The 24,423-nt window shown below is 37.5% G+C and overlaps 1 protein-coding gene across 1 annotated transcript in view; it reads left to right on the top strand.

The window, feature by feature from the left end:
* LOC128996581 (ubiquitin-conjugating enzyme E2 R2-like) overlaps window positions 1-24,423 on the top strand; it is a 28,142-nt gene that overhangs the window by 609 nt on the left and 3,110 nt on the right. The window contains exons 2-4 of the mRNA XM_054421977.1: window positions 4,835-4,921; window positions 21,901-21,998; window positions 23,937-24,071. Coding sequence (XP_054277952.1) covers window positions 4,835-4,921; window positions 21,901-21,998; window positions 23,937-24,071 — 320 coding nt within the window. The remainder of the gene's footprint in view (window positions 1-4,834; window positions 4,922-21,900; window positions 21,999-23,936; window positions 24,072-24,423) is intronic.

Genomic DNA, 24,423 nt, shown 5'->3' on the forward strand with positions numbered 1-24,423 from the left:
CACATGTCAATGGAATGGTTTATGACATTCACTTCCATGTCCTAAGTAGAAATGTAGCCCATCTTGGTTAATGTAAATGCCAGTAGGCTATATTGATAGTGTCCTCAAATCTCTAAATCACTAATTACTGGGTGTAGGAAGGGGGGGGGGGTAAGTTTTACACCTAAACTTAGTACCTATAAAATCTAGGCCCCACTAATTTTTCTCAAGATCGTGCAGGCGACCTTCAGATGAATACCGATAGGCGAGTAACTTAAGCACTGTAACCATCCAGCTAGATTAAGTTAGCCTAGATCTATCGAACGAGGGATAAGATAAGTTAGCATCAGTGTAACTTATGCCAAGGTCTAAGCAAAAAAACAGCAGCCTAAAGAAAGCTAAGTTAACTTAGGGCCTATACCTCTGAGGTATGTAAGTAAGTTGTCTTATTACTGGTAACTTACCTTGTTAACATAACTTCTTAAATCTGCGTTGTTGACTAGCACAGCTGGATAAACTGCCTCAACTTTTAAAGTGAAGTTGGTTTAACTTACAACATTTTCAACTTAAAAAAAAATTTATTCTGGTTACCTAGGCCTAACTTAGCCTATAAGGAAAAAAATTGAAACCTAAAACAAAACTTGGCAGGGAGCTGATGGGCACTCTACCATTTTTATAACATTTTTCTCTGGACACTGCTGATCTCGGCACTGGGTTTCTGTGAGGTGGAATTCAGTCTTAAGTTAGGCTATAAGTTAAATTTTGTTTCTGCTGTGTCTAATATTGTGAAAATCTCCTCTGATCTTTAGTACGATAAGTTAGCTCAATCCTAACCTACTACACCTAACATGTAGGTACAGTATTTACAAGGGAGGAGAATATGCCTATGTAGCCTGATGGTAGTGTGGACTTTCAGCCTTCTAGATTGGTTTTTGCATTATTACAAGGAAGCACTAGATTTTATGGCTCTCAAGACAGATTTTTGTAGCCTTTTGAAGTACTTCATTACATCCTGAAGCATGGCCCTAGAGAAGTATGCCATAGGTTAGGCGACTGGAACAGTCCATGATGGATGGTTGTTAGGAAGGCTTCACTTGCTAACTAGACTGCACAAATAAGAAGATACGTAAAATAGCGACAAGACCTTTAATCTATCCTACCATATACCATACAAGGACCGATGGGAACTGGGATGATGGGGTAGGGAATAAAACGTTTTATGGACATTAAAAGGAAAAAAGGTCTAAAACGCAATGTACACTCGCCTTAAAGACCAGCACAGTAAATTATCTGCTGAAAACTAAGCTTCTAACTGTTATGTTAAGTTAGCAAATTAATGACAGAAAAAGCATGCAAGGATGGAAAGTTGTTCTGCTTGTTTACATTTTTAAACTTTCCTAACTTCTAATCCACCAAATGAAACCAAATCACTACATAAATAAAATTAGCTTGTCGAAATATGAACCATGCTTAGAGCCGTAAAAAATACCGAACATAGTTGGCCTACTGTAGGTCATTGGTTGTATCTTGTGCCGGTAAACTAAACATTGCACATTTATTTATCTAGGCCTACCGGTACTCATATGAACGGTCAAACCAATACGGTACATAAATATGACAAAACGTAAGATAACTTTGCTGGTCGCATACATTGCCTTATCAGTTTACACACTGTCACCTCTGGATCGCCCCGTGATGTCACTTGTACCACTTGTACTGTATAACTGTAACAGCTTGTACCACTTGTACGGCTACTGTAACAGCAGTAGTCTATGGTAATGGACAGTTGATTTTGGAAATAAATTAATTTTTGTGTTAAAACCGAACTTAAGGGGTAAAATAATTTGATAACCAGTACCCAGTACCCTCATATTTAATAATTTAAATTTTTCAATATCCAACATTAGTAGGCTATTAGCCTAGCCTATTAGGGCACTTACTTAAGGCCTGGTTCATAAGGCTACCTTTTATGTGTGGGAATGGCAACGTCGCATCGGCCAGCCTGTTGTCATGGTAATAACAGAAATAACAAGCGTGTAAACATAAAAATTGCGTAGACACTTTATTATAAATTAGTGCAACTGCTGTTTCTGGTTGCTGGGATACAGCAGTGTTGTCTCTTTGGTCTCGCCCTTGTATTAGAAGGTGCTATTCCTGAGTCAATTTTGTTTACTATGTACTCTGTACTGACTCAGTCCATTTCACAAATACTAAATACCCCCGCCGCAGCAAACCTGCAGACTTAGCGAATTTCCATCTGCCTGATTAGATTTAAACTAAATTGTCTCCTTAAAAATATCACATTTATTCCCTATTTAAACAGAATTAGTTTAATGAGTACTTAGGTTTGCTGCAACAGGGAGGGTAAAAAAGTTTTTTTTAATGTAAAATATTAAAAGGTACTGTGGTTTAGTAAGAAATTAAATGTATTTTCCAAATTTGATCAAAATATGTTCATAAACAAGCAAACTACAACAGTTGACTTATTCTCCATAAGAATAACATGGGAATTTTAAAATTACAATTTTTTTGAATTTTCTCCGTAACAATTAGGCGGATAATAACGCTTCAATATACTAAATTATTTGTTTTTTTAAGCTCTACAAAATGGTTTAAAAAGAAATTGTAAAAATCTTGTGTTTTTAGGGTCAAAAATGGGAAAAACCTATTTCTACCCCATAAAACCCCCCATAAACCCCCGTTCCCATAGTCCGATCATGCTGGTTCGCGAACTCATTCAAGTTTATCCTGCCTTACACCTTCAAACCAAATTTTATCAAAATCGGACAAAAATTACTCAAGTTATCGTGCGGATGGACACATATATATATATATATCTCTCTATATATAGATATATAAAAATTTGAACGAATGGTGTTTTTGGCCTCTGGGGACATCAAAATGAAAAAGTAAATCGGTCCCGGGCATAGGTCTTACCATGAGACCTACGGTAATAGCTACTTCCCTATAGGGAAATTCGCTAAAAGCCCAATTTTAGATGGCAACTAGCAGATTCCTCGCGGTTTTGGAATAAAATTAGCAAGAATAAACCTGCTTTGTGGTATAGAACGATTTTGGTAAAGTAACTTGAATTGTATGGTGTTGCGACTGCAGAACTGCTAGGGAGTTAGGAGTGCTTACACTGCTCGCCTTGTAATCAAAAGGTCGCCAGTTCGATCTAAAGAGAAGCCAGTAGCTTTTTGATCGGAACAATGCGTATCTGTACCGGTACTTCATTATTGAGCTTTTAATTAGTGGTCCTGGCTAAAGAAGCAGACGATGTGAGTCAGTAAAGATACACAGATCATCATCTGATCTCACTCCATTTACACTCGCCTCATAGGCCTATTCATATTCAGCTTAGACCCGGTCCACACGCTCACACTTTTTCACACAAATATGTGGACACACCTGATGTTAAATGTGAGTGTGTGTACTGCAGATTATAACAAAATTGAGATGTGCGCACATTTCTGTGACGACGTGTGAGGTTTAAGGAAAAACGTCAAATGTCTGTAACAACTGTAACTCTTGGCTGTGTAGTATTCATTAGTTCTTCATTAGGCTTACCTCCGTCAGTAGTCCAAAATTGCGTCTAACTTCAATTGTATTAAGTTAAAAGCGGCATGTTTCGTTGCAATGCATCATCGTCGGAGCTTTACGTCAAAAACATTAAAATTTACATATACATATACATATACACGGGACATTTAGTCACAAAATAACACAATGGCGCTATCATGTCACGGCACGGCAGCGGTTGTAGGTAGACTTGACACGGGTTATAACTCCGTCTTGTCCTTCTCTGTTATCAGCTCGGTGGTCAGCTGTTCCAGATGAGATAGCAGTGTTGAAGAGGGAGTGGGACTTGAACTGTAGTTTATCGTTGAGAATGTATTCTTTGTGTTTTTAGTTTAGGCTATGTTCATTTTATATATTTCATACTCCTCAAGTGTGTCCAATTTATTACCTTTCCCGCAATAATGTAAAACTTCCAAGCCGGTCTTAATATCACTCATTGAGTGATTATAATCTACAAGGTGTTGAGCAAACGCGGATTTTTGTTAATGGTTTAGGATCTGGTCGGTGTTCTTTATAGGCTATTGTGTTCAGAAAGCACGACCTGTTTTGTGCAGACAGATCTTGGCTGTGGTTGGAGCAAACTCTTTTGACAAGTTCGCACATCTATTTACCCATCTTAGGCGATTTTACTCATTCAGTCGATGTTTTATTCACTCTTCAGTGTGTGTATCAACTGTTAAAATAACGGATATTCGACAGACAGAATTTCTCTCAGAGTTTATTGAACTTTCTAAGAGTTTTCTTAGTTTCTGACAGGTAATATTTAAGAATAAAGTGCATTAAAAAATGTCTCAGCAACCACTGTCTTATGCATTGTGGGCGTTGATAGTTTCCTTTCAATTTGGCACGATGCTTTTTAAGAATTAAACTAGCGAACATTAACCAGAGCAAAACTCCCTCCGTGGGGGCTAACAACGGACTGAGAGTTGACAGGTGAAGCCTAGAGATATCAGGCTCTAGAACTGAGCGTGTGGACGGTCTCGGGCTGCACTCATCCCTTGGCACACCACAGGTGTGTCTAACACATTTGCGTGAACAGGAGCAGGCTATCTAGGTGGCAATGCTGTCTCACAAGCAAGCATCGGCTAAAGATGACCAGGAATAGGTGTGTTACTTAGACATAAGACATAAGACATATTTTATTTACACAATACGTTCTTTATAAAGTACATGTCATACATAAGAACAGGTGTACTTTAAACTATCATTAGGACTATTTATAATTCACTCTTGTAGTAAGCCTACAAAATTTAAACTGTCATTTTTGTTTCAGGCTCACATGAAATTTCCACATGATTATCCATACTCTCCACCCACGATTCGTTTCCTCACCAAAGTTTGGCATCCTAATGTCTACGAGGTAAGACTATGATATTTTCCCATGGCATGTATATGTAACTTTTCAATTACAGCTGATTATTAGACTAAGGAATTGAATCAGAGCCTCAGTTGAACAATGAAATGTTAATATAACTACAATATGATCAAAATATAATAATATTTAACAGCAACACAACTTATGCATGCAATCCAACGACAAAGGTAGTATTTTTTTGGGGGATGTCACCAGTCATCTTTTATGCCTCTGGCTGTCGTATTATCTCGTTAACCCTAGACAATTTAAATTGAAAAATTAGTTATTCTGTTTTCTCACTGGTATGGTAAACTACTGCAACTAGCAAGCTAACCAGGCTTGAGAACGGGGGGCGCAAGTGTTGAGTTTGGCGTAGAACGTCAATGAGGATCAGTCCACACTATGTTAGAGTAAACAGCATGTTAGATTAAATTATATCGTATGCTAAGTAAAAGAAGGTTTAAACCAAGATAGTCAGCTGTTTCACAACATAAGTGATTTTTAAGTTGTATAAACGGCTTAGCATTACTTTCCAAAACTCAAGAACTAAATCTTGTGTTTCTGTGAAAAATCATTTTCACAAGAATTGTGTTTTAAGAGGAAAAACATAAATAAGCGTGAAGTGGAAGCGTTTGCAACAAGGTTCAGTTCAAGGGAATCTAATGTATTTATAGAGGAGGCTCAGAGTGCTTGCTATATTTGCTTGGCCGATGCACACAACCGGACGAACTTAGACTGTCGAGGCATTGTACTCAAAAGTGACAATCATCGAATAGTATAGCCTAATTAATTTTATGCCCGTTTTAGGCGGATCACATCATTTAAAAATTACAAAATATTAAGAAAACCTGTTGTCTGAGGTTTGTTTAAATAAATAATTATTTTTGGTTAAATCAACTGTGTCAAAGTAGTACAATGTATCTTATGGTAAAATCTGTTTTTGTCTGAATTATGTATATAACACATGTATTATAGATAACTAGAGGACTTACGTTGCTCTGCAGCGTTGATATAAATATCATATCCACGAATCAATTTTATCAAATTCGATTGAGTAATACAGTATCTTGAACTTAACTGATTCAAGCAATCGATAGCTCAAAGAAAAGCCTATATTTTACTGTTGATAAAATACATCTTAAATTGAAGTAAGAACTCAAAAATAAATCAAATTTATGTTTTTTGGTCGAGTAATACAGTAGATAAAAATATATGCCGATGCTTGATATGAAATCTGTAAGTGCATACCTTCAATTTGAGACCTCAATCATGAAAATTGGTCGGGTAGAAGAGCCTAATGAACTCTAAAAAGAAAAACCAAATTTAACTCCAATAGAAATGCATGGGGCTCTTTAAATCAAATTGCACTTTTGTATAGTAAATTTACAGGAAGGTTTCAAACTGTTGAATCATGTAGTTTTAGGTTGGTTTGGAAAAACATTTTGCTCACCATGTGTATAGTGTTCTGATCTATTCACCCTACTAGTAAACACGTTGCTCGAAATCGAGCAATTGCAGAGAAGTAAAGTAGTTGTATAAAAAACAAATTAAAGTCATCCAAATTTCCGATGAGAGAAGACTTTGAATCGAAAAATAAATAACAGCAATTATATTATACAGCTGATCAAAATTTAAACAATTATGTTCTTCATAAGGATAACATGGGAACTTTCAAAGCCACTGGGGCAGAGCCCAAGGGACTTTTTCAAAAATGTAAGGCCAGTTTGCAAATCTACGCGACATCTCTTTCCAATGAGACGTAAATGGATCAAATCGGTTAAGAAATGGCGGAGGAGTTTAACTGACAAAGTTTCATGTAGCGTATTAATTATGTAGATGTAAATTCATTGCTTTTGCAACTAAAAAAAAATATTGATTTTCACACAATCTCATGTATTTTGTGGAGTTTTCTGGGGTCGTTATACATTTCCGACGTTATTGAGTCCCACGTTGTTCCTTATCTTCATTAACAGCCTACCTAAACGTGTCAGCTTATCTAAGACTTGCCTATTTGCCGATGACACGTCCCTCACTCTTTCCAGTGCATCTATGGAATCCTTGGAACTAAAGGCATTTTTAGAGTCAAACAGACTTCTGCAATGGTGTAATGAAAATCAGCTGATTTTAAATGCAGAGAAAACTCAAATGTTGAACTTTCGCATGTCAAATAGGTCATCGTCAGCAAACAACTGTGGTCTTAACATTCTTCTAGAAGACAAAGTTGTGACCTAGTCCCAAAATGTTAAGTTTCTTGGTTTGATATTGGACGAAAATCTGAACTTTCGCCATCACATTGAAAGTGTAACCAGTTAAGTCTCCACTGGGGTTTTTGTTCTTTGAACTCTGAAACAAAAGGCTGGTATTGAGGTACTTCTGTCAGCGTACTATGGCATAGTATTTCCATATCTATCATATGCTGTATCTGTCTGGGGAAGTGAAAACCAAAGGACTCTGCTATTGTTTCGTCTCCAAAAGAAGGCTATAAGAGTAATCTTCTCCCTCTCAAAAAAACAATCTTGCAGGGAAATCTTTAGGCAGTATAAAATTTTACCATTTCCTTCTTTGTACATTTTGGAGACGCTGTCGTTTGTAAAAAAGAATCTTGAAATGTTTGATGTTGCTTCTTGTCACCAGTATTCTCTTCGAAACACTAACAACATTCCCATCCCCAAACACTCCACTTCATTCTTCCAACACCATTTTCAGTACAACGCTACAAAGCTGTACAATAGCCTTCCTCTGAGGTTGAAGACTGAGCAGGATCACCAGACTTTCAAACGAGCAGTGAAGAGACTGCTCTTGAATGGGGTTTACTACAGCGTCCGGGATTTTTTGGCTGGTAGTCATAACCGCTTGTAAATAGTTATAAAAATGTACTACATAAGAAGTTTTGTATTTTAGTTTATTTTGACATGGCTAACGCTGATTGTATTTGGTTAATTTGGCTAAATAAATGACTTATGACTTATGAGTGATCATGGCCTTGGAGGACTGATTTAAAAATCCTGCTATTGAAAAAATCACTACAAGCTTTCTGGTACAAAAACATTTTGAAACCGTTAATAGACTTAAAAAAACAATTATATGATCGTATGAATTTTCCCTTAGAGAAGAAGCTATTACTGTATAGCTCACGGAAATATATACACCATGGACCAATTAAATTTTTCACTTTTGTGTCCCTAGAAGCAAAAAACCAAATTTGTTAAATTGTTGGAACATTTGAGTAAAAACACCTTGGTCCGGAGGGGGTATTAAATAGGCCTATTTGTTTGGTAATTTCCTAAAAATACCATACACTTGCCTGATATAAATTATTACCGAAGCTACAAATATCCCCGGTTTGTAGGGACGTCGTAGGCCTCGCCGACACAAATATCCCCAGTTTGTAGGGACGTCGTAGGCCTCGCCGACACAAATATCCCCAGTTTGTAGGGACGTCGTAGGCCTCGCCGACACAAATATCCCCAGTTTGTAGGGACGTCGTAGGCCTCGCCGACACAAATATCCCCAGTTTGTAGGGACGTCGTAGGCCTCGCCGACGCCCGGTTTGGCGTGAAACCTTCTCCTTGGCGCGGTAGGCAACCTTGCCGCTAGAAAGTTACAAGGGAAACTGGTGGGAAGTGATTACTGTACGCCATCACCGTCGGTTTCAATTTCACCCGTGTGTTTTATAATCAAGCTAATGAAAGTATGCAGTAATAGTTCGTCCCTTCGTCTGGGGAATATTCAGTAAACAAAGTGCGCTAGGGCCTTTAGAGTTTGGAAGTGCAGAAAATCTAAATGTTTGGACACAGATTTTGTTCAATTTCTACAGAATTATGAGGATATCAACTAAATGGACAAAGATCTTTAGTTTGTTGAGTGTTTTGGTGACGGTGAGTCGGTTTTAAGGGAATGTTGAGGTATTTTTACGTCAAGATCAGTATACAAGTTTTCAGGTTTCGGGTTAAAATCTCAGGTTAAAGTATCTAAAACGAGCTAGACTAAACCAACTAAGTCAACCACCAACGCTATAAATCACGAAAGAAAAACCACGTAGGGATGGGGATGAGGAACTGTAAAGGATCACAAACAGATGTTTTATTCTTAGCGTAGTCTAACAATAATATTAAAGGTTTGTACAAATGGAGGTTAGGAATGATAGAGGACACGTGCACATTGAGAAAATGTTTCTCAACCCAGTTTATTGGTTTAGTAAGTGAAGATTCCGATTCTATTAAACAGATTTCCCTCATACTTCACGAAAACGAAAATAAATTTCAATCGATATATGCATTTTCATTTTAAAAAGTACTTATTTCTCTCCCTAGGACAAAAAATCAATTGGAGTCGAGCTGTTAACGCGAATTTCGCCTAAGAAAATAGTCCCGATTTCCCGATAGTAAAAATACATTATCAAAATGTTTTGGTGCCGGAATTTCACATTGTATGTTTCACTAAAATAAGATTGACTTCTTGAATGTGAATTTGTTATTTTTTTAAACGAGTACGTGTCGCCTCTAAACATCGGCATCAGCTGTTCTTATAAAAATCAAAACAGTACGAATTAGTAGGTTTTTTAGTTAGCTTGTATAACGGTGCAACATAATATAGTCCATCACACACTGTCTAGGCCTAGTCTATTTAGGCATTAGCCTACGTTGTTGCAATTACCACGATTTCTTAAGTATACCAGAGATAAAAGATCTGTTTGAACTAAATGTTGAACTGTTAGCACTATAACAACCGACAATCATGTCCAAATATTATTCTCATGCTAACTGTACATGACAGACGTCAGTTTTGTCGCTGGAAGACTGTTGTTCGTTGTTCACGCTTTGTGTTCTCAGCATGCGTCAGCTGGTTGCGCAACTATCAGCTGATAGTGTATTGTGAACTCAACAGCTGATAAGCGAGACGCTCTGTTTGCAATTTAACAATCAGTTCATTGATTGTCGCGATTAGAAAATTGCGTTTTAAATGCTTCGATCTTTGGGCATTGTTCGGGAGAGTTAAGATAGCTGTGCAATATATGTTAATTTGTTTGTAGGATAATTTCACTAAGTATGGCGTATTTTTGAAAGTCTCACACATCGTCGAGTTAAGTTAACTTAAATTTGTTTGTACAAAAACAAAAACTGCTACTTTTGAAATTTTCAGTCCAAAATTAAAACGTGGAAACTTTGTCAAAACGTCAACAGAACAAAACTGCAGTAGAACTTGACCCAAACTACCGTAGGTTGTGAGTATTGCAGTTTTGTAAATCATAAGAGTTGTTTATACCGTTTTAAAGCATTTAACTATTGCATGCTTCCTTAGCTACGATTTAGTTTACGATTTAGCCTAACTACAACGCCAAACTAGATGCGTAGTTGAGAGAACTATGAATGAAGGAGTGATGACTAAATTATGCAAAATCTTGTAGCAGGAAGTTATACCCGTGTTATAAACTCAATCCGATTTATCAAGTTTAGATTTTTATCCTCCTCGTGGCGACACACGTTTCAGTGGCTGCAATGAGCTCGCCAAGTTGGCCATTTGCATTTGGCTACGGAATAGTACCTTTATAGGTAATTTATTAAGCTCCTTAGAGTGTTTTTTTATTTTGCACCCTCGACTGTTTTGATGACTAAATGCGTCCAAATCGTTAATGGAAGATTACTTTAGTAGACTATTCAACATCCCCCTGCTAAATATTTGATGTTTTACACTGAAAAAGATAAGGAAACGTAGTAGTGTGCTATTTCGTGCTCACATTTTGTGTCCCGATGAACAATATGATACAAGGATATGTTTTGTCGTCAGCACTGCAGGATGTTTAGTATATTTGACGGGGAACGATTTGGTCTAGTAGAGCAGGGCCTCGGTCATCAAGGTCCCGGGTTCAAAACCTACCAATTTCCAACTACATGATAATGAGGCTACTCTCTAAGTCTAGCCTCCTGGCTAGAGTCTAGCGCCTTACGTGAAGGTAGGACACAAAAAGTGTGTAAAACTCTAGACAGTTCGCAAAATATCTCGTTTGCACGGCCTTTGGCGAACTGTGGCATTGCGGTGTACTGGTCTACAGCAGTTGTGACGTTTCAATCGATATGTTGACAACGCCGGTTCGTGTTGGCGATGTCGACCTACAAATAAACCGCCAATTATAATAATACTCTACGCGGTAATCAATATGTCAGTATCTGTCACACAAGTATCGGAATAGTATTCGTAACTTATGGTGTAAAACGCCAATGTCGAATAACAACTCAAAGAATTGGACATTTAATTCTCCAAGTTGTAGCCAGTTATGATAATGAATGTAGTTGGATTTAGCATATGTTCTGAGTGTGTTAGTTGATTTTTGTCGAACGCTCACTTTTCAAATTAAATGGACAAGTAAATTATAGCATCTTTTATCTATCATGAAAAATATATAAAGGAGGAAATATGATTTTTACTAGTATAGCACACTCTGTGGCTAATTCAAATGTTGTATTGAAACAAACATTACTCCAGCTGGCTTTAATGTATGTTTCGTCCACTTTAGCTATTGCAAAGCCCTGCAAAACAGCAATCTTTGTTTTTCTTAGATGTAGAACCTGTTGGGAGCTGTTGGTGCTTTACGGATAAGTACCTAGTTTTACGATCAACGTTAAGATGGCTAGACGTTGGGTGGTTGGGGGTGGACATATGACAAATACAATACACTTGTAGATGAGTGAACGAAGTGAACGAATCTATGTATCGTATATAGCGGAGTCGGAGAAAAGTTGTCCGCTGGAGTATGTGTGTGTGTGTGTGTTCGCACCTAAAACTCAAGAACCGTTGCACTTATAGCGTTCAAATTTTGCACAAATAGTTATGACACCAGTGTAAAGACACCATTAAAATTCTAGACGATTCCGCTCAGTAGTAATTATAAAATACTTAAAAAACATTTTTAAATTTGTCCCATAAGAATAACATTAGGAGTGACCTTCTTCTTCTTTTTATTTGTTTACGTTTTGCGACCAACAATTTTGTTGTCTACTTAAGACAGAGAGAACGATTTTTACTCTAAGCTCTTTCATTCATGGAGTAAACAGTTTGGTGTCTATGAATATATATCATTATAATTTCACAGATTTCAGAATAATGTTATTTAAGCTACTTAAATATCACAACTTTCATAATAATAAATTGAACTTAACAATATTAGTCGGCAGTTATATACCGTTTATGTTCAGTATTAAAATGTCGCCTTTTAATTGAAAGTATATAGGTATGTATGTATTTAGAACAAAGCAGCTATTTACATTATTCAAATTAATGTTGGCATTGAATATTAAATATTCAAAAATGTTGGTATATTTTTATACTAAAATGCTATGCGAAGGGGGGGGGAACAGGTCCCCGACGTAGAGAGTAGTAAAGAAAGCGGAAAGGTGAGCAGTGAAAAGAAAGGAGTACGGAAACCCTTTATGACTGTTAAATTAACGTATCTGTAATACTTAAATGCAATGGAAAGATAGGGAAACAGGTCTACGATGTAGGAAGTAGTGAAGGAAATAGTGAAGGAAGTAGTCAAGGCGAGCGCTGCGGAGTGTGGGGGGCCTTTATGACAGTTAGAATAATGTATCTTCAATTCTAAAAATGCTATGGGAAGGGAGAGAAACAGGTCCACGATGTAGGAAGTGGTGAAGGAAGTAGTCAAAGTGAGCAGTCCGGAGTGTGGGAAGCCTTTGTGACAATTAGAATAATGTATCTGCAATTCTAAAAATGCTATGGGAAGGGAGGGAAACAGGTTCACGACACTTAGGAAGTGGTGAAGGAAGTAGTCAAGGCGAGCATTCCGGAGTCTGGGAACCCTTTGTGGCAGTTAGATTAATGTATCTGCCATAATAAAATGCTATAGGAAGGGAGGGAAACAGGTCCACGACGTAAGAAGCGGTAAAGGAAGTAGTCAACGCGAGCAGTCCGGAGTGTAGAAACCCTTTGTGACAGTTAGATTAATATACCTGCAATACTAAAATGCTATAGGAAGGGAGAGAAACAGGTCCACGACGTAGAAAGTGGTAATGGAAGTAGTCGAGGCGAGCATTCTGGAGTGTAGAAACCCTTTGTGGCAGTTAGATTAGTGTAACTGCAATTCTAAAATACTATGAGAAGGGAGGGAAACAGGTCCATGACTTAGGAAGCGGTGATGGAAGTAGTCAAGGCGAGCAGTCCGGAGTGTAGAAACCCTTTGTGACAGTTAGATTCGTGTAACTGCAATTCGAAAATGCTATTGGAAGGGAGGGAAACAGGTCCACGACGAAAGAAGCGGTGATGGAAGTAGTCAAGGCGAGCAGTCCTGAGAGTAGAAACCCTTTGTGACAGTTAGATTAATATACCTGCAATACTAAAATGCTATAGGAAGGGAGGGAAACAGGTCCACGATGTAGGAAGTGGTAATGGAAGTAATCGAGGGGAGCAGTCCGGAGTGTAGAAACCCTTTTGACAGTTAGATTAATATACCTGCAATACTAAAATGCTATAGGAAGGGAGGGAAACAGGTCCACGACGTAGGAAGTGGTGAAGAATGTAGTCAAGGTGAACAGTCCGGGGTGTGGGAACCCTTTGTGAAAGTTAAATTAATCTATTTGAAATTCTAAAATGCTATAGGAAGGGAGGGAAACAGGTCTACGACGTAGGAAGTGGTGAAGGAATTAGTCGAGGTGAGCATTCCGGAGTGTAGAAACCCTTTGTGATAATTAGAATAATGTACAGTATCTGCAATTCTAAAAATGCTATGGGAAGGGAGGGAAACAGGTCCACGACGTAGGAAGTGGTGAAGGGAGTAGTCGAGGCGATGAGTCTGGAGTGTGGGAACCCTTTGTGACAGTTAGATTAATGTATCTGCAATAATAAAATGCTATGAGAAGAGAGGGAAACAGGTCCACGACGTAGGAAGTGGTAAAGGAAGTAGTCAAGGTGAACAGTCCAGAGTGTGGGAACTCTTTTTGACAGTTAGATTAACGTATCTGCAATAATAAAATGCTATGAGAAGAGAGGGAAACAGGAATTACATTACGTATATTACCAATGACTTTGGTTAATTAATGGACGAGAAGTTAGGATTGTTGTTGACTGAGATTTGGTTTTTTTTAGAGGTTGGTCCAGCCTCTTTTAACCTCGCCCGTGCGTGGATCGTTTACAGCAAAGCAATTGGTGAGCCGGTACAGTACAAAGGTGAACTGTACTGATAAAATTTAGTGGCAGTGACCAGGATCCGAACTCACGACATCGCTGCGTTGGGCCCGAAGTTCGCGTGACGCTACCGACTTGAGTCACCGACTCACCATTATTTGCCCCGACTCATGGGTTGATTTGCCCATACAAATAACATTATTGTGTACACCAGTGACCCCGGTAAGTGTGCTAGGTGTGGGTAAACTCTTTCATTATTGCGTTCATGTTCACTCATCCTGTTACGCGCAGAATAAGCGTACTACTAGTTAAATAACAAAGCGACGTACGTTGAAGGAGCGTAGGAGAGGTGGTTTGGCTCTTATTAGCGAAAATTATCTATTAACTTAGGCAGGGCAGACCTAGACCCGGGACAGACTTACTTTTCCATTATGAGTCCACAGTATACAAACAAGATATGGTCATGAGAAAGAGGTGTTAGGGGGGTTTTGAAGTCTTTAAAAAATTGTAGTTTCAAAATTGTTACCATTAAATATGTAAATGCCAAATTGTCATACCAGCCGCCATGAAAAGCTTATCATAGCAATTTATTTTGTAGCTTGGAGCATTTGTTGTACAAATTAAAGGTTACAAAAAAAAAACTGTACCCTTAAAATACTATTGTTATGGAGAAAAAGTAAACTAGTAGTTTGCTTGTTTATGGATGTACTTTGATCAATTTTGGGATTTTTTAAAATTTAAGGAAATTAAATAAAAATCCAGTTAGACAATAATTGATATTCGCTTAGTATGCAGGTCTGCTGCAACGTATTTATTTTAAAAGATAGCTGCCACGGGGTAGACTTTACAATATTCTATGCGGTGCCGTCACACCAGGGTGTGTGTTTCAAGGTCAGGATGAAAGGATGAGTGCTGTGTGAATGCGATAACGGCAGTCTTACTAAGTCAAGTCGGTTCTTTTTCTAGGGTCAACTATTGGAATCACAATGACCGAGGACAGCTGGGTCAAGCCCTTGACTCTGTTCAGGATCGAACTCGCGACCTTCCGATTACTCTTTCAGTGTTCTTTGTTGTTAATGTTGTTAATTCTTTGTTGCATTGTCTCCCTGCCTTATGAGCAACATGATATCAGAATCTCCCCGTTTGGCAGATGGTATCGACAGTCCTGGATTAGGTTTAAGTCCAAAAGTATAGTGTGTGTGATGGAACCTGTATGTTGGTGGCCAGTATGTAGACGAAGGGTCGGGTGACAGGGTCTATCATCCAGACTATAATGAATAGGTATACGATAAAAGGTGTCCTACCAATGGAAGGTCCGAGCCAGGAGACAACTTCCATCATACACACTATAATGAATTTTGATAGTCCAACCTCACTGGATGACAAATCGTAGAACGACCCCATGTAAACGAAGGGTCAGATGGCAGGGTCTATCATCCAGACTATAATGAGTAGGTATACGATAAAAGGTATTCTACCAATTTAAGGTCCGAGCCAGGAGACAACTTCCATCATACAGACTATAGTGAATTTTGACAGTCCGACCTCACTGGATGACAAATCAACGCGACGCATACGTTACAAAAGTAGGCTAGGAAGTAGGAAGTTGTTTCTAGGCTGCGCTCGATTGGCACCATTTATATCTGGGACGAGAATAGCTCCCTTGGAGACATGGCCCGGCATTGATTAGATGAAAATATTAGTCCTCCAATACTGTGGAAGTGCTTCGAGAGCCTATCCTTTTTTACTTTTCCCCCCTATAGTATATGGAGGAAGTATTGTTTTTCTAAAAAAATTGAGGTTGAGTTTTGGGCCCCCCTGAACCCTAAAAAAGGTTTTCGAATTTATGTCTGTGTGTGTTTTTATTTGTGTCTACAGACTACACCTGTGGTCCGATTTTGAAGAAATTTGGTATGTGGGTAATAATTCGTTGTATCTCCAGGTGTTTTTTTCATATTTGTAATATAGATTTTTCCCATGGTAAATTTCCTTAATAACATAAATAGGCCTAGAATTTTCACAAAAATGCCTGAAAAGGTTTTAGCAGTAATTTAGTATTTTTAATTTTAAATTAAACAAATTGGTATAACCTCCAATGCTGTACAAATTACGGTTCAAAAGTTATTGCAATTTTCGTGATTTTCCCCGACAAAATATAGTTGATCCCACCGCAAGGGTTGTTGACAAGCTAATTGGAGAAAGTGACTGTTTGAGATACAGTTTATTTTTTATACAGCTTACCCCAACCTTGGGATCGGTTAAATATAGCCTATAGGTTGGTTAAATCGCGTAGACATTTTAAAATCATGTAGCAATAATTTGGATGTGTAGCCTATAAAAAGAAGTAATGTAATAACAAACACTTAATAATTATTGTAGCAATGAACGGATGCAACTGCAGTTTTATTTATTTGGATATTAAAAGGACGAAAATATAAGTTTCGTGTATTGATGCTGGGTTTTAAAGTTGTATTATAGGGGTTGTACAGAGGGTGACAATTAAGTGCGGGCCTTCCCCTGAAAACTAGGCCTATTGCAAAATTATACTTGCAAAGTCGACATTTTAAGCACTTTTACGAAGAAAAATGTTAATCTGAAAAGGTGAAAGTGCAAACCCCTGTTTCAGGTTGATCCCTAACATAACTGTACCAATTTTCCTAAGGGGAGTTATATTCTTGAAAAAAGTAATACTGTGAGTGATAAAAAACACACCTACAGTTAAAATTAAGTTAATTACGTTAAAAATACATTTAAAAAATCCAATACGAACATGTACTTGAAAAAATCTCTTCAAGTTTATGTTTGAGACCTGTACGAACGGACTCGATTCGGTTTTATCACATAGATAAGAATGGGGACGGAAATCTCAGTCAGTATGATGGAACATGTCTCCTTGGCCCTTCGTAAACCAATACCCTGGAGCAAAAATATCCCTTTTAAATTTTCAGATTGTTTTTTTCTAATTTTAATGGGTACAGGTTTGCTGCTACAGGGAGAGAGTAATAAAGTGTGTATTTCATTGAAATTATAAACATACTACTTTAACATACTAAATTATTTTATTTTAAGCTCTACAAAATAGTTTAGAAAGGAAAAGAAAAAAGTGCATGTTTTGGGGGTAACAAATGGGAAGACCTAATTTTTACCCATATTTTTAACGAATTTGAACGGTTAGTATATTTTGTCCCGTGTTCACTTTTTCGCTTGGTTCGAGATGTTTCTTATGTCTTACCATGAGAAATACGGTTATAATGATAACCTATTCTCTATACGGGATCATGCTAACCACGAAACCAACAAAACTAACAGAAACAAACGTTTGGTTTTTTAGCTGTATAAAATAATTAATTAGGTATGTCAGGAATCAGCAACATATACACTAAATCTGTGTGTGTGTGTGTGTGTGTGTGTGTGTGGGGGGGGGGGGGGGGGGTGCTTGCTAGGTTGCTAACCTTAATTGGTTGATTTGATTATCCGACTTTAAAATTAAAACTTCTTTATAGCACAAGGAAGTGTGACTCTTGTGTAAAATCAAATATTATTTTTGAAATCTAAATGGCATGCTTACCAAAATCTCACGTAATGATATTTCACAAGTAACGCGATGCGTAATGGTTTTAAATAATGTAAATGTTGCATCATCAAAATCACCGACATCATAATGACGTCACCGGTGGAGTTATTCCATGTTTGGGAAACACCTATGATTACACTTGTAGCGAATTACTGTTTCTTGTTATTTGTGCAGCACGCTTGTACATCGATGTTTGTACTGATAAAACACACACTTGTATACTGTAATCATAAGGCATAAGTTTACTGATCACTCGTGAAAAAAGATCGCGTTGCGATGAAAAGTTGAAACAGATTTCTTGCAGGCTACAGTTTATTTTGAATCGGAATTTTGTATTTTACTTTTTGGTTTAACTGTAGGGTTCACTATACTATTCATGTAAGTATAAGTATACCCCCTATTCAGTATACTGCATAAAAACATACAAGAACTATTCAATCCCAGATCCTAATACAGGACATTTCCGCACAAGTTTATTTTAAAATTCAAAGTCGCCATCGTTGTAGATAGTGCAATGGTGATGCAAAGATTCTGGTAAGTTTACTTGTTATGAATTGAGATTTTCTAATGCGGAAAAGAGTTCAGTATTGAGTAGTGTACTCATAGATTTTCAACTTGGCCTCAAAACCCGACCTTGCTGGCAAGGCGCCACCCATTCGATAGTTGACGGGCGATATTGCGATGCGATATATCGAATGAAACACCATAACTTCCACAATGTTTAGCATAGATGGTTCGGATTGAAGCATACAATTTAAATACTCTATGTGAAGATTTTGTGTGCAGACGTGTCCCATATCGTGTTCAGTATTGATATTTAATCCATCTCTTTGACTTGTTTAGTCTGTGTGGATTTTTGTGGTTTTCCAGTTTTGTTTTGGTTTGTGTACTTACCTCGATGTATTTAAGTACCTCCTTACTCAGGACGGGATCTGATTCTAGATCCTGAAACGTGAAAAATTTTTTAACTCGTGATGATAATTTATGTCCGCACTGGCATGAACTACTGGACGCTTCCTTGCTGTATTGGTCCTGTAACTTCTATGTGGTTTTAGAATTTTTGTTTATTTGGTATAATTTGAACTGAGAACGTGAGACAGCCTACGCATAAACCTATATGCGCACTTTCTACTGCAAAAGTTAAAAATTGAGTTTCTCTTAATAGAAATAGTTTCCTTGCAATTTACGAATGTCAATCGTTTAGTAGTGGTCGAAGTGTGTGTTTTAGTGAATTTCTCCTGTAGGGAAGAATCTAATGCCGTAGATGGCATGAAAATACCTAGACGTCTTTACTTTTTCATTTGTATATTCCCAGAGGCATCATTTTTTGTTCAAATTTGTATTTGTGTATGTGTCAGTGAACACGAAAACTAAAGATCATATTTCGATGAAATTTTGCATGGATGTGTAGGGTTGGTTCAACAAAACATGAATGAGTTCGCGGACTAGTAAAACCGAGTAATGGGAACAAGGTGTTTTGACAATTTTCCTACATTATTTTATTTTTACCCTATAACATCAAAATGTCTGATTTTCATTGTATCTGCTGCGTAAAGTATAGATTAGTGTTATAGTAGGCCTACGCGTACAGATACAATTTTAAACTGTATATTAAATGTTCTTTATTGCATTAAGCAATTGTGTATTTTCGACTCGTAACTATCGATTGCGAGTAGTTGTATCGCGATATTGCGATATCGATAGGTTTCGCACGCACAGGGCCGCGACCGCGACCGTGTCTTCGCATGACCTTTGACAAATCCAACCGATTATTGGTGACCTCGCCTGCAGCTGGCTAATATACCCTTGTTAAATCACGACTGGAATACGAGCAGTACACAATCTCTTTAGCACCTCAGGTTTTGCAGAACCAGGCTGGAATGGAGCAATGTAGCCTACTGTATTTGGTGACGTGAAAAGTCTCTTTTACTTTTTTCCCCGATACCTATATGGAAAAGTATTTTTCGTCAAAATTTTCAAGTTTGAGTTTTGGACAGAAATAACCCCGTTGGATCCCCTCGAACCCAATAAAATGGTTTTTGAGATGTAATGTCTGCGTGTCTGTATATTATGTGTGTGGATGTTTACAGAGCAACATACTGCACCGGTGGTCCGATTTTGATGAAATTTGGCATGTTGGTACTAATCCATGGTATCTATAGGGTTTTTTGTGATTTTTTGGATTTTAATGATAGGCTACAGACCTAAAAAAATCGAATTTTCACAAAAAATAATTTTGACAAAAATTTAGATTTAAGCCCAAGTGAACTTCAAACTGTTAACAAAATGACACAACCCACAATGCTGTAAACTGTACAACAGTTATTGCTTTTGTGAATTTTAATCCATCATGATAATGATAATGATTTTTGACAAGCTAATGGGAGGAAGTATGTTCCAGACAAACAGTTTATAACTTGTGATAGAAAATGTCCCCTATAATCCCTTATACGTCTGTTGTGCACGCGCAACAGTACTGAAACACGGCTCATCTGAAGCGTTGGGACGACTCACGGCACAACACCGTTATACGGTTCCTCGTCCTCGGTTTTGGTCGATTTTGTCGACAACATAATAATTGGGTAACTGCCGAGGCTCGCTTTCCCAACGTTCCGCTCTCCCGATTCATTTCCCAACAATGGTTCCCTTCGAGTCTCTGGCCTAGCCGGGTATTTTTGTTCACTTTCGACGGTGACAATTTTCGGAAGTTTCTAAATCCGCAGAGCTGTCAACCGTTGGGTAATTGGAAAGTCCTATGCGGACGTTTTTTGTCTCGGGTGGTTTTTTAGATGCCTACTTGAGTGTTTTTGATATTCTAACCTTGGTTGTGTTAAAGGATGATTTGTTGTCACAAAGTATAAGTAATTAAATTACGATTGATATAGGATTGGAATTTACTACATTGGGATTTGTAGTCTATACAAACTCTTATATAACTCGACCGAACATTTTCGGCGGTTTCTAAATCCGTCGTCGACTTGTCAATTCATATTGTTGAGTAATTCTTGCAAAGTGGTGTGCGTAAGTGTTCCGGACGTTTTAAATGTTAACTTGCTTGCTTTCAACCTTAGGGTAGACCTAGAGTAGTGTTTACTCCTTTAATCTATGGTTCAACAAGTACTGCTGTTTTTTAGCGTCGACTTGTTGTCAGAAAGCGCAATTAATTCAATAAAAAATGGCGTTGGTTGGAAACAACATACAATGTTACGAAAAGCAAGCACTTAATGACTCATTCGAAAATTGTCGGTCTCTAAATCCGTCGTCGACTCCGATTTGTCAATTACGACAGTTCAATAATTCCTTGTTGAGCAAGTTTGCTGCTTTTAACGACTGTTGAATCGTCGACTTGTCACCAAGCCTATGTTGATCAACTTTAAGTTTTGTAGGCAAGCACTTTCATAACTCGACCATCCAGAAATAAAAATAGAACATCGTTTTGCTGCATTGTTTTCTCTACCTATAGCAGAGATGCGCGCATCCAACCACCTTCACCCTCCACCACGTGACGTTACCTCACTCCCCCCCTTCTACGTCACTCTCCAGTCGCGTGACGTAATGCTTTGTTGACGTTGCGTCGCGAAGACATTGTCCGTCTCCAAGAGGTGTATTGTCAATGGCGACGTTGTTATGTTATGGGACCCGGACCGTTGTGTGACAACGCTGTGAAAACGTAATGGAAATGTATTATCGACTATCACGCGTCTGAACACGGGACACAATGTGTTTGTATATGCATGCTTAAATTTCCAATTAATAACCCTAGTAGATTAAAAGTGATTTTTCATGCGCTTTCTTCGGTTTTTCGATAATGAATGATGCAACAATTATTCCAGTAAATGGAAAAAATGACTTTGTTGTGACAAGTGTCGTGAAGCTGAATTTGTCGTTTGATATAACCACACACGTGTATTTTCCATAAAGTCCCCACTTCTTCCCCTTGAGCTTTTCCCTCGCCCCCTTCAAACCTGGGAACGACAGTAAGGCCATGTAATATTTAAATCGTGTTGGTATTAATTTTTCTATTTCGGATTTGTTTCTTTGCAATTTTTTTGTTGTTTTTCTTATAAATACATTATTTTAAACAAATTGACTAAAAACAAAAGTTATGTGTAACACCATGAATATACCTTTTTCTGTTTGCCTCCAAACATTTGAGATTTACTTACAGTACGTATACAGATATGTTAAAATTTTTATATAGTACATTTCTGTATGTTTGGAACATTTCTGTAGTATCATGTTGAATGTTTAGTTGATGGTTAGGATTGTGTTCCAGAACGGAGACCTGTGCATTTCCATCCTCCACCCGCCCGTGGACGACCCACAGTCGGGCGAGCTGCCGTGCGAGAGGTGGAACCCGACACAGAATGTCAGGTGAGGAAACGTGTACATATATCAGCTCTAGTATCTAGGTATCTAAGGGCCTCGTAAAACTCGGTGATCAAGGTCAAATAGCAGATAGCAATATGTGCATGTACTGGTTGTGAATAAATACGTGTGGTGAAAACCCAGTTGTTTTAGCATTTATCAATGCAATAAGGGAGATACATCAATGTAGGCTGTGATCAAGGTCAAATGACAGACTTAAACTTATCCAGATTTTGGATGTAATCGAGGTCAAATGAAAGACTAAAACTTAACCAGATTTTGGCTGTAATCAAGGTCAAATGACAGACTAAAACTTATCCAGATTTTGGCTGTAATCAAGGTCAAATGACAGACTAAAACTTATCCAGATTTTTGGCTAAATCAAGGTCAAATGACAGGTTAAAACTTATCCAGATTTTGGCTGTAATCAAGGTCAAATGACAGGCTGAAACTTATACAGATTTTGGCTGTGATCAAGTTGAAATGACATCCTGAAACTTATACAGATTTCGTCTGTGATCAAAGTCAAATGACAGGCTGAAACTTATCCAGATAGCGTCTGTGATCAAGGTCGAATGACAGGCTGAAACTTATACAGATTTTGGCTGTGATCAAGTTGAAATGACATCCTGAAACTTATACAGATTTCGTCTGTGATCAAAGTCAAATGACAGGCTGAAACTTATCCAGATAGCGTCTGTGATCAAGGTCAAATGACATCCTGAAACTTATACAGATTTCGTCTGTGATCAAGTTGAAATGACATCCTGAAACTTATACAGATTTCGTCTGTGATCAAAGTCAAATGACAGGCTGAAACTTATCCAGATAGCGTCTGTGATCAAGGTCAAATGACATCCTGAAACTTATACAGATTTCGTCTGTGATCAAGTTGAAATGACATCCTGAAACTTATACAGATTTCGTCTGTGATCAAAGTCAAATGACAGGCTGAAACTTATCCAGATAGCGTCTGTGATCAAGGTCGAATGACATCCTGAAACTTATACAGATTTCGTCTGTGATCAAGTTGAAATGACATCCTGAAACTTATACAGATTTCGTCTGTGATCAAAGTCAAATGACAGGCTGAAACTTATCCAGATAGCGTCTGTGATCAAGGTCGAATGACAGGATGAAACTTATCCAGATAGCGTCTGTGATCAAGGTCGAATGACAGGATGAAACTTATCCAGATGTCGTCTGTGATCAGAGGTCAAATGACATCCTGAAAATTATCTAGATTTTGGCTGCAATTAAGGTCAAATGACAGAATGAAACTATGTCAGCTGTGATAAAGGTTTAGCTATACATTTAATAGGTCACGTTTTAGGATGGACAGCTAACATATTTTTGTTTCATAAACTCATCAATACAGTACTATAAAAAAAATACTGGCAAAAGTATTAAATTTTACTTGGATCAAATCTAGTTGTAAATTGGACGCCCTTTCGGTACAATTATTATGTTAATTTCTAGTATTATATTTTCAGTCCTATGAACACTTTTTGAAAGAGTAAACAATTATTTTTGTCTTAAAACCAGAACTGTCTTATTGTGTGTTAAATAATTATAATTATTTAATTTTTCCACTACAATTTAAAAATGTGTTGTCAACATAAATAGCCTATTTTGAAACTAGTGACTCAAAGGTTAACATATATAATCAGATATAAGCTGTATTCTTAACCTTTGGTCAGATTTCCAAATCCAACAAGGCAATTTATTCGGAAATTATAAATAGTAAACACTAGTAGTGCATAATCATTATCATTTTTGATGCAACTTCTAAATGTTGTTTTAATATCTTTGTGAATCTTGTTTGATTTATATAATTTCTATTTTTAAGAACTGAATCAGAAATCAATAGTTTTTAAGGACTATTATTTTTACTGAGATATTTATGTTTGAATAATCTCCCTATTCTTGCCTTGGGTTTTCCAGGACAATTTTGCTGTCCGTAATCTCGCTGTTGAACGAACCCAACACATTCAGTCCGGCCAACGTGGACGCTTCGGTCATGTATCGTCGCTGGAGAGACTCGAAAGGCAAAGACAAGGAGTACGAAAACATTATCAGGTTTGTGCAGTGTGTCAGTTTTCTCAATATTCCGTAAGATTATAAAAAGAACACAGTAGAGTCTTGAATAAATATCCAATCTTCGACTATGCGATAGAGATGGGCGTTATTAAGTTATCAATCATTTTAGCCTCTGGATTGCTTGTATATTAATTGATATTATAAGGTAAGCTAAGGCCTTACCTTATAGCCTATTTTTGACCTATTTAAGGGTTTAAGTTTGTTTTCCATCGAAACCATTGGAAAAAAACAACATAAGAAACATTAAAACCCTTCAGATGGAGTCATAGTCGATACGAAAAGAGTAAAAACCAATTTAACCAGTTTAAAAACCAATTACCACCAATTGTTA

This window comes from Macrosteles quadrilineatus, unplaced genomic scaffold (assembly GCF_028750875.1).
Source record: "Macrosteles quadrilineatus isolate MER2022 unplaced genomic scaffold, UCM_ALF_1.0 Scaffold_6__1_contigs__length_79288215, whole genome shotgun sequence".
Classification (NCBI taxonomy): Eukaryota; Metazoa; Arthropoda; class Insecta; order Hemiptera; family Cicadellidae; genus Macrosteles; species Macrosteles quadrilineatus.